Source organism: Sphaeramia orbicularis, chromosome 12 (genome assembly GCF_902148855.1).
Source record: "Sphaeramia orbicularis chromosome 12, fSphaOr1.1, whole genome shotgun sequence".
Classification (NCBI taxonomy): Eukaryota; Metazoa; Chordata; class Actinopteri; order Kurtiformes; family Apogonidae; genus Sphaeramia; species Sphaeramia orbicularis.
In genome coordinates, this window is record NC_043968.1 from 9,760,759 (window position 1) to 9,772,594 (window position 11,836).

At 35.7% G+C, this 11,836-nt stretch overlaps 1 protein-coding gene across 1 annotated transcript in view; it reads left to right on the forward strand.

The window, feature by feature from the left end:
- The window catches only part of pdcl (phosducin-like), a 38,255-nt gene extending 26,922 nt beyond the window's left edge, over positions 1-11,333 (forward strand). Inside the window, exons 11-14 of the mRNA XM_030150269.1 lie at positions 4,032-4,387; positions 8,514-8,697; positions 9,123-9,304; positions 10,216-11,333. Coding sequence (XP_030006129.1) covers positions 4,032-4,387; positions 8,514-8,697; positions 9,123-9,304; positions 10,216-10,779 — 1,286 coding nt within the window. The 3' untranslated portion in view covers positions 10,780-11,333. The remainder of the gene's footprint in view (positions 1-4,031; positions 4,388-8,513; positions 8,698-9,122; positions 9,305-10,215) is intronic.
- The last annotated feature ends 503 nt before the right edge of the window (positions 11,334-11,836 follow it).

An 11,836-nucleotide genomic window follows, 5' to 3' on the forward strand; every position in this document is an offset into this window, starting at 1 on the left:
TATAGACCACACACCTCGAAGCCTTGGATTTACGACTTCATACGTCTGTGAGAGCAGCTAAAAATAGTTTCTTGAGTAAAAGGCCTGTGACTTGTTGCAAGTCATTCTCTGTAACATCCAACTCAAAGCCTGGGTTGTGGTACACAGGTGAGTTATGGAACATTAACCCGTAAAGACCAGGGGTGGAAGAAAATATCGGTTCTGCAATATATTGCAATATTTCACTTCATGATACTGTATCGATATTTTTAAGTATTTATTCAAGTGCAGACATGGCGGTGATTTGTTTTTGTTTTTCTTTTTTGCTTTTGTTTGTATATTCACATGGATATTTTACTCTTTTATTTCTATATTCACATGTGTATTTTTACTCTTTTATTTCTATATCCACATGGGTATTTTTAGCCTTTTATTTCTATATCCACATGGGTATTTTTAGCCTTTTATTTCTATATCCACATGGGTATTTTTAGCCTTTTATTTCTATATTCACATGTGTATTTTTACTCTTTTATTTCTATATCCACATGGGTATTTTTAGTCTTTTATTTCTATATCCACATGGGTATTTTTAGTCTTTTATTTCTATATCCACATGGGTATTTTTAACCTTTTATTTCTATATCCACATGGGTATTTTACTCTTTTATTTCTATATCCACATGGGTATTTTTAGCCTTTTATTTCTATATCCACATGGGTATTTTTAGCCTTTTATTTCTATATCCACATGGGTATTTTTAGCCTTTTATTTCTATATCCACATGGGTATTTTTACTCTTTTATTTCTATATCCACATGGGTATTTTTAGCCTTTTATTTCTATATCCACATGGGTATTTTTACTCTTTTATTTCTATATTCACATGGGTATTTTTAGTCTTTTATTTCTATATCCACATGGGTATTTTTAGTCTTTTATTTCTATATCCACATGGGTATTTTTAGTCTTTTATTTCTATATCCACATGGGTATTTTTACTCTTTTATTTCTATATTCACATGGGTATTTTTACTCTTTTATTTCTATATCCACATGGGTATTTTTAGTCTTTTATTTCTATATCCACATGGGTATTTTTACTCTTTTATTTCTATATCCACATGGGTATTTTTAGCCTTTTATTTCTATATCCACATGGGTATTTTTACTCTTTTATTTCTATATCCACATGGGTATTTTTACTCTTTTATTTCTATATTCACATGGGTATTTTAGTCTTTTATTTCTATATCCACATGGGTATTTTTAGCCTTTTATTTCTATATCCACATGGGTATTTTTAGTCTTTTATTTCTATATTCACATGTGTATTTTTAGTCTTTTATTTCTATATCCACATGGGTATTTTTAGCCTTTTATTTCTATATTCACATGTGTATTTTTACTCTTTTATTTCTATATCCACATGGGTATTTTTACTCTTTTATTTCTATATCCACATGGGTATTTTTAGTCTTTTATTTCTATATCCACATGGGTATTTTTAGTCTTTTATTTCTATATTCACATGTGTATTTTTACTCTTTTATTTCTATATCCACATGGGTATTTTTAGTCTTTTATTTCTATATCCACATGGGTATTTTTAGCCTTTTATTTCTATATCCACATGGGTATTTTTAGTCTTTTATTTCTATATCCACATGGGTATTTTTACTCTTTTATTTCTATATTCACATGGGTATTTTTACTCTTTTATTTCTATATTCACATGTGTATTTTTGCTCTTTTATTTCTATATTCACATGTGTATTTTTGCTCTTTTATTTCTATATTCACATGTGTATTTTTACTCTTTTATTTCTATATTCACATGGGTATTTTTGCTCTTTTATTTCTATATCCACATGGGTATTTTTACTCTTTTATTTCTATATTCACATGGGTATTTTTGCTCTTTTATTTCTATATTCACATGTGTATTTTTACTCTTTTATTTCTATATTCACATGTGTATTTTTACTCTTTTATTTCTATATTCACATGTGTATTTTTACTCTTTTATTTCTATATTCACATGTGTATTTTTGCTCTTTTATTTCTATATTCACATGTGTATTTTTGCTCTTTTATTTCTATATTCACATGTGTATTTTTACTCTTTTATTTCTATATTCACATGGGTATTTTTACTCTTTTATTTCTATATTCACATGGGTATTTTTACTCTTTTATTTCTATATTCACATGTGTATTTTTGCTCTTTTATTTCTATATTCACATGGGTATTTTTACTCTTTTATTTCTATATTCACATGGATATTTTTGCTCTTTTATTTCTATATCCACATGGGTATTTTACTCTTTTATTTCTATATCCACATGGATATTTTACTCTTTTATTTCTATATCCACATGGGTATTTTGTTCTGTTGTTTGTATACTACAAAAGTAGTGTTGTGATATTGCAGGTCATACATGTAGTTTTTTTAAATTGGTAACCGTTATTTCAAGCCTCCTAAAAGCACTTTTTACTGTCTGAAAGAGGCAAATGTTAGTTTTATTTTATTGGGAATGCACAAAAATAATGTTCTGATGTTGGACAATGAGGGACTGAACACTATGTATTCTTTCCGCAATAGAATACCAACATTTAAACTGGATCTTAAACCGTAATGTCTGTAAAATATTATTTATTGATATATTTGTGTGATTTTTGTACTGGTAAAGCCTCATCTTAAAACTTTATTTATCCAAATGCTGCACTATAAGTTTTTCCACTAAATAATATTTTAAAAAAAGAAACAAAACTTGGAAAGCACTCGGAGAGCGCAGACCTCCACCAAGGCAGATCAATGCCCCCCCCCCCCCCAAATCACCACCAAAATTTAATCATTTGTTCCTTGTGCCAGAATCAACATTTCCTGAAATCTTCATCCAAATCCGTCCATAACTTCTTGAGTTATCTTGCACACGGACAGACAGGCAAACAGACAAACCAACGCCGGCAAAAACATAACCTCCTTGGCGGAGGTAACAAAAAATATCGCCTTGTTAACAGTATCATGGCATATTGCGATATGTCGTATCGTGATCCTAGTATTGTGATTTGTATCGTATCGCCAAATTCTTGCCTATACACAGCCCTAATAAAGACCCAAACAGCCACTGTTGACCAAAACCATCTACTGATCTAAACTGTTTAATACCTGTTGATCCATTAATCCATCAATACAATTAAATAATTGGTGTAAAATATAGTTTTTCGTCTTTCCATGGTCATCAGATATGACCCATTTGGACGTTCAGAGGTTCCATAGTTATTGTGGAAACACCGAGATCCTCTACAATATTGATTCACCAGTAAAACCCATGGAGTTGGATCAATGACAGTGGATGGAGATGCTTGTTTTTACATTCAGTTATTGATATCTTTGCTGAAAAACTCACTTTTTCTTCAGTTTTTTGTATGTCTGATTTAATAACTTTTGAATTTACTCGGAGCTTTTATGAACATTTACATGATCAGTAAGTTAAATATCAGAAAATACATGATTTACACTGAAAAAAATGCGACAGACAGAGGATACAGAGGATAATATTAAAATAACTAGTGATAAATCACTTAAGAATGGTTAAATCTACAGAAAATTCCATTTGGAAACTCCCACTAAAGGCACACTGGGTCTTTATGGGTTAAACAAAAAAAAAAACTAAAACTTTCACCAAGAAACAGCATTTGAGGGAAAAAATACAACCTGAGGGCATTACATTGGTTTCAGTATTATTATTTATTTAAAATATGTATGTTGTTTTACTGATGAGAAGAATTAAACTCTTTGTGGGACTGTTGTTGTCACTAAATGCATTTATTTACTATCATAACGTATTTGAAGTGTAAATGCTTTAACATGCAGAAAGTAAAGCTGTGATTTATCAAATTCTCTACCTATTGAAGAAAATATCATAAGTGGTTATGGAAATAGCCCAGTCCCAGAAAAGAGTCTGATTATACAGGATGTTCTCTTCACTCTTAACTTAAAGTATTGTATATATTTTTATTAATACTTTGTGTTCTCTTTTCCAGATGATGAGGAAATAGCCACCCAGCTTGAAGAGTTATATGGTGACATTGATGCTCTGGAATTTTATCCTGGCCTGATGTTAGAGAAAACCCGACCTGGAGCGATATTTGGAGAGAGCATGGTGGAGATGGGAGCTCCCTTCTCGCTTAAAGGCCTCCTGGGAAATCCTATATGCTCTCCAGATTACTGGAAGCCCAGCACATTTGGAGGCAAAGTAGGTTTTGACATAGTAAACTCTGCCACACTGAAGAAGCTGGTCTGTTTGAACACTAAAACGTGTCCTTATGTGGCGTTCAGAGTCCCCACAGAGGCTCAAATACAGAATGAGGAGGACAGTAAAGGACGGACTGACGAGCTATGACAAAGGAGTGTAGATGTGGTGTGAGGTGCGAATATGAAGTAAATTGAAGATACTGGGGGAAATGGTCAAGTGTTGAAAATGTGTGTGTGGACAATGTAGAGTCACGTTTGTTTGGAGAACACTGGGAAATCACACAAGACTGATGTTCACACCAAAACAAACACATTGAAGAGGACATAAACATATGGTTTTTGTTAAATGTTTTATCACCCAACAGTGAAATACTGTAAATTTACTTGTTTTTATACTGACAGGTAGTAAAGGTGTGTACTGTGTGTGGATTTGTTGTAAAGAAAGAACCGCTCTCGTTGAAATAAAACTTGTCTCGAAGTAGTTTACAGTCAATTCGTTTTAAACATGTTAAAACTTGTGTGTCCGCTCTCCATTGTTCTGCCCATCTCCTGCGATCCCATGATCATTTCCACCTCTCTCCCACTTGCAAAACCAATATTTCTTTTGGCTTGTGACTGAATACTAATGGAAACAGAAGTAGCCCTCACCCACTTGCGAGGTGTAAAGGTCTGAACAAACAGAACTAATAGTAAAGTCTCAAAGCACATTAAACCAAAGTGAGAAATTTAGATGAACTAGTCTTTCACATTTTAGTTTCATGGAAGTGATTAGTGTTACTGGAAGAGTTACTTTTAACCAAAAGAAATCCCAGACAGCAAAATCATTATGGCTTAAATCTGGCCCAAAACTGGCATGCCATTTTGGCAAAGTTCTGGGCGGATGTATGGGCCAAAATAGGCAAGCCAAAATCAAACTAGACAGAAGCCAAAATTCACCCATAACTAATTGCGGACTTCCAATATATAGCCATAATTGTCCCAGAAAAGCCCCAAATCACCATAATCCAGCCAAAAAGTAGCCAAAACTGACCCAAAAGGAGGCCAAAATTCACCAAAATTTGTGTTGATCATGCTTTTTAAATGAAGTGGGGTTTTCTTCTGGATAGAAATTCCTGCTCTTTGCGCAGTGTTTTGGCTTTACAGAAATATGCCAAAACACATCCATATGTGGAATAAGATGTTGCCACTCTTTAGTCAATCTTCTGGCTTGCCATAAACATGCCATACCATCCCTATACTTGATCCTGCTCTTTGCCCAGTCTTTTGGTTAACCAGACATGTGCCAGAACTCAGCCATATATTGCTGGTGCCTCCATATCTATTATGGATAACCTTAATCATACCATAGTTAAACCTAAAGGTTTTCATAATGCCAAAAGAAAGCCAAAAATTCCAAATGTATGCCATAATACTGCCAAAATATTTGCTATCTGGGATGTAAGGAAAAGATAATTTTACAACAATATATGTGATGTTTGTCTTGGCAATACTAGTAAGACTGCAGCAGAGACATAGATTACAACAGCTAGTACCAGTACCTACAGTAGTGAAGATAGAGTAGGGATGAGTCACTTTTCAAAGTTTTATTGCCATCTAGTTGTGAAGGTGGAAACTGCATCTTCCTCACTTCAGCCTACCATTTCCATATTGACGTGTTGCATTCACGTGTTCTTAGTAAGAGTACAAACAGATTTCAAACGTGTAACCACATATGACTACTGTACGAGTCACAGTTGTCATTGCGTACCAGTAAAATCAATATAAGCTATGGCTGTGTAACTATCATATTTTGAGTGTGATGTGGTTACTCAGGCGCAGAATTGCAAACATAAATTAAAATCGACGTATTCAGAAAGTAAATTAATTAAGTAATTATGACTCTGTGACGCACTTCATATATGAACCGTTAACAATAATTAAAAAGAGCGTCTTTAGTATGTCAAATCCATACATTTCCGGGTTAACATTCCTAGTTTAATGTTGTTTGTTTATTAGACTTCTTTCTGTCCGACATCGCCGTGAGCCTTTAAAAGCATCATCGTCGTCGGAGATGCGTCAGAGGCGCATAGTGTTAGCGGATTAGCAGCAGGACCAGTGGAGACGGTTCACTAGCTTGGAGGAAAAATAAGGTAAGAATACTAAACCGAAGCAAGTTTAAGTAGCCTTCATTGCACATATGTACTAATATTACCGTAGTGGAGTAACTTCAACTGTCTACCTCATTTTTGTTGTTAATGTTTATGGGTCAGTGTATGAGATGCTAGCTCAGTTAGCTAACTAGCCTAGTTGTCATTCACTAGCTAGCTAACCAGGTCAGCTATCCCCTCGTATAACCACAGCCCACCAACTGTATCCTGCTTAATAAAACACTCTAATTGGATTGACTCTATCCAGTTTTCAGTAGCGGTGCGTACTTTAGCTAGAGTAACTTGCCTACGGAGGTTTTTCTTGTGGCTCACACTGACAACTAAGGTGTTAGCATTAGGCCTAATGTTTACATCAGGTCGAAACATGCATAAATATGAAACATATTTATTATCGTCACCCGCTGGTGCTCAAATAAGAAAAAACGTGTTTATGTGTTTCTGTTCCCAACTTAATTGCTTGAATATAGGCAAAGTGAAATGTGTCAACAAGGATTAGTTGCCTCTTTCCATCTGTGCCCATCAGATGGTTTATGTAAAGCTCTGAGTGCATCATTAATGTCGCTTTATCCCGGGTTTTATAGAATTGACACACTTATTGTAGGCCTCCGATATGTATAGATGAATAGTTGTCCTAGTTCTCTTTGTGACCGACCGATGACAGCTGTCCTACAGGATTATTACGCCTCATTGGTCAGGAAATTAATTGTTCACTCTCATTATTCATTGTGTATATGTTCAGGGTGCTTGCACAGGTCAGGGTATTTTAGAAAAAGAATATTTCCCCCTATTAGTTTAAAAAAAAAAAAAAAAAAAAAAAAAACTCGTGCAAGCGTGACCGTTTTCAGAAAAATCTACGTTTACATGGCCCCACATAGCTACACTGTCATGTGCATGCCAGGCCTGTAGATGGCAGTGTGGTGAGACGTTCGAGTACCATTAACCAATCAGAATCCTGAAACGTATCACAACAAAAACGTTAACCTATGGGATGTAGTTTTCCTGGTTCTGGGTCCAAACAAATTTCACACTAAAAAGGGTTTGAACTCTTTTGAGTAAAAACTTTGTGATTTTATTCATAATAACACTGAAAGACATTTTATGTTGTTTTGGAGGAATGTGTTGTTTGGCCTATTTGAAAGTAGCTTGCTCAAAAGTGGATCTCTATACCTGATAAATCTTTTAATTTTAGTGTCGAAATTTCACATTCATTGTTGTAAATACTCAGTAAAAAAAATGCCGTGCTTTACTGCATTCTATAATAATTTCAAACAATACGTTCTCTCAATTAAGTACTCTGAAAAGCGAAAGGCAATCAAAATTGTTGAAATCTGTACTTCCCCTAATAAATTCATCTGAACTTTGACACCCCTAGTATAAGTTGGCATACTTCTTTCTCTTTTTCCTTTCTCCTTTTCTTCTATACGTGATTATAATTAAACACTTATATGTTTTCTATTGTAAATGTGGGGTTTTTTTTGTATATTTGATATGAAAAAAGTTATTTTTGTGTTGTAAACTGTGCTGTTCTAAATAATAAGAGTAATAATTAAAAAAAACTGTTTTGAGTTTAACAGTGTAGTTCTGTAGCCTTTAACAGCTGCAGTCTGTTTTTCAGTTATGTTTTGTCTTTAGTTCATGAAGACCGCTGTGCACAGATGTAAAATATCACTTCTTTTACCTTCCACTGAACCGGACAGAACATACAAGTACTGATGAACAAAATATTAAGTATGAAGATGTGGAAATGTTTCATAAAAGCCTTATTCTACATCAAGTAAATACACAAAGATCCTGTTAAGCAGATGTAGTGCGTGCTAATTAGCTAAAATGCTAACATTCGCTAGCACCAAACTTCCTTATTTTCTCATTTAATACTTGTAGTTTCACTTATAAGCTCCATCCTCTCCCTCTATACTGTATTATCACGGTTGAAGTAGAATATTTCCTTCGAAAACTGTGACGTCCATCCGAGATCTCAGTTTCCCTCTGTTAACACACAGACATGTATATAATAGAAGTATAATGTTGTCATCTAGTCTGAAAGCACAGAGCTCTAATGCAGAGTTTCATCTGTGTTATGTATCTGGGGTGTTTAACGCAGAAATATCTGCTACCCTCAGGTGAACAGTTGTCATGACTACTTTGGACGACAAGATCCTTGGAGAGAAGCTGCAGTACTACTACAGCAGCAGCGAAGATGAAGGCAGTGACAATGAGGATGAGGATGGGGAGGGAAAAACCATCCGTGATGCTGGTGTGCTGGAACCAGAAATTGACTACAGCGCTGATGGCAGTGCAGTCAACACAGGTAACAATCACAAATGGCTACATTATAAACACACACTCAAAATTGTACATGATTTTGTTTAAATGTTATACATTAACAATACAGTGTAGGAAGGTAGCGATTTCTCTCATGTCATAGAAAAAAACATTGTTTATTGTGAAGTTTTAGTAACATAGCTCTGTCAGTATCCACATTTCAGAACTTTGAAGTTGTAGCAATGCATTTTTGTCGTAAGTTTAAACACTGTGGTACCAGTGGGTTTATTTTTCCCTAAATTAAAAATGGACACTTTGAATATGTTTGCACAACCGGGGGAAAAATGTCACAAAATAATTTTAACCCATATCGTAGTCTTTTATTTAACAGTATGTAATCAGTGTACATGGTTACTATGTGATGAGGAAGATGGAAAATTTACAAAATCATAATCACTGTTTCTGTCCAAGGACCAAAGGGTGTAATCAATGATTGGAGGAAGTACAAGCAATTGGAGGTTGAGCAGAAACAGGAACAGAAGAAGGAAATGGAAAGATTGATCAAGAAGCTGTCCATGACCTGCCGCTCCGACCTCGACCTGGAAAAAGACAAAGAGAAAGAAAAAGAGCTGCAGCAAAAACTCAAAGGCAAAGTAAGTAAAGTGGGCACAAAAGACTGAAAATGGAGGGACTGCAGTAAAAATAGTTATAATTCCTTCACAGTCAACACAATATTTTAATTAAACCCCCTGAATTATAGCTGCAAGCCCACACTTCAGTCATGCCTTCATTCCTTCCTTTTTAAATCAGAAGCAAAGTTGCCAAATTTGTGTCACTGTTCAAATACGTTTGGACTTGACTGTATGTAGGAACCAAGTCTACAATGACTGTTTACAGCCCTGTGCAAAATATCTACAGGTATTCCTGCAGCTATTTTCCATATCACAGAACATTTGAAATGTGTCTGATTCTCACAATTGACCTTTTTTTTTTTTTTTTTTTTTTTTTTTTTAAATCTCAGGATATGTGTTGTCTGTCTGATGAAACTTACTGTTAAAGGTCCAGTGTGTAAACATTAGGAGGATCTAATTAAAAAACTGATTATAATAAAATAATTTACAGCAGGCAGCAGTCAGTGTTGAGGTGATTGGCTGTTACCTACTACGTCTTGAGTGTGAACCAGAGTTGATATTCCCTTCATGAAAAATGCCAGAACAAACCAAATTAAGTGTAACTCTAACAAGGGACTTCCACATTTGTGCAGTCACTGTCTAGGAGGCTGGAGCTAAATATTCCACACTCAACCTTTAAGTAATGGCAAATAAAATAAAGGTAACTTCAGAGGAATTAGACCTGACTAAACCATAAAGATTAAGATGATAATGAAATTGAAATATTTTTAAAATTTCTTTCAAGAAAGAAAGTCAAAACAATTTTCAAGGTGTCATTAATTATTACTCCGATGTGTTCATTGAATGATCTTGGGGCGGGGGGGTAAAGATGCCTCATGGGGCTGATTTGTTGGTGTCTTTGAATTGAGTTTCTCCCTGTGTTGACCCTGCAGATGACCATGCAGGAGTACAACATGCTCCAGGAAGAGGAGGATGATGAAGACTTCCTTCAGCATTACCGAATGCAGCGCATTGAAGAGATGCGGCGCCAGTTTTGCCGGGGCAAACGTTTCGAGCAGGTCTATGAGCTGAACAGTGGAGAGGACTTCCTGGAGGCTTTAGACAAGGAGGACAAAAGCACACTGGTCATGATCCACATCTATGAACCAGATGTCCCGGGCTGTGAGTCTATGAGCGGCAGCCTGCTGTGTTTGGCTCAGGAATATCCTCTAATCAAGTTCTGCAGCGTCCGCAGCTCAGCCATCAGTACCAGCGCTCTGTTCAGAGGCAGCGCTCTTCCCGCCCTGCTTGTTTACAAAGGAGGCGATCTGATCGGCAACTTTGTGCGGCTCACAGATCAACTCGGCGAAGACTTCTTTGCGGTAGACCTGGAGGCCCTGCTGCAGGAGTACGGCCTGCTGCCCGACAAACAACCCATTGTCCCGAAGACGATCCGCACCGGAGCCATCCTACAGAACACTGAGAGTGACGAGGACTCAGACCTGGATATAGACTAGAGCCATAATATCAAACCTCCATAGTCTGCATACTGTACGTACACTGTCTGCATGGACTGCTGATCATTTATCTGTACTTTACGGACCCCTGTAGTGATAATGGGCTGACCCAGGTTTGTGACATTACCACTCACTGCAGCAAACAACCAGCATTCAAGCAGAACCAAAAGAAAATGCTCATGGCAGTCCGCTGGGTGCTCTTGATGTCTTCATCATTCCAACACATATTTAATGAGACTAAATACTCGTCATTATCAAGGACCTGTTGTTATGCACATTGATGTAGATGCTAGTTCAAAGGTTCTGTTATAGCTGTAATTATTAACTTATTCTTTGTGTTTAAACATTTCCATGTTTCATTTACGTCTTTTTTATGTTAAATAGGTTTCGCTCTAAACTGAAGTCTTGGTCCAAACTGACTTTTAGTTTTATAACTTTTGTATGTTCTGCAGAATTTAAATAAGTTGGAACAAAAGGGATGGGGCTCGATGTCTGTATTTAATCTGAAATGTCCAATGGAAGAATGGTGACGCATAATAAAGAATGGAGTTTAAAAAAAGTAAAGCTCCAGTCAGTTTTTATTAATTTGCTCAAAAAGGTACAAAACACTAAAAACCTGTTTTTAGCTGTAAACTGAATAATGCTAAACTGCACTGTGATGTAACAATGTTTCAGTAAATTAACAAACTCTCAAATCAGCGGGGGAAAATGTCTCCATATGCCACTTCCTGTTTTTAAATCCTGTTGAGCCTAAACCATTTGAGGTTACTGTCTCTGTTCAGAGGTTTGTGCCCATCTGCCCCTCTGTGTGGATCTGCCAAATTTTCATGTATTTTTTCACCTGAAATCTGTTACATCACTCTTTTCTAAAACCATAGGATTCCTGCGGGGGATGCAGTTTTATCCTGCGAACCTGAGGCCTCAATCATTAATTTTTTTTTTTAATGTGTTAGTTTCAAACCTGAAAGAACCTCCAAGTTACAAAAACACAGAATTTATGTTTTTGTTGGGGAAAGCTTATGATCCTGCAAGAGTACTTCAGGAGTTCAGTCAAGGA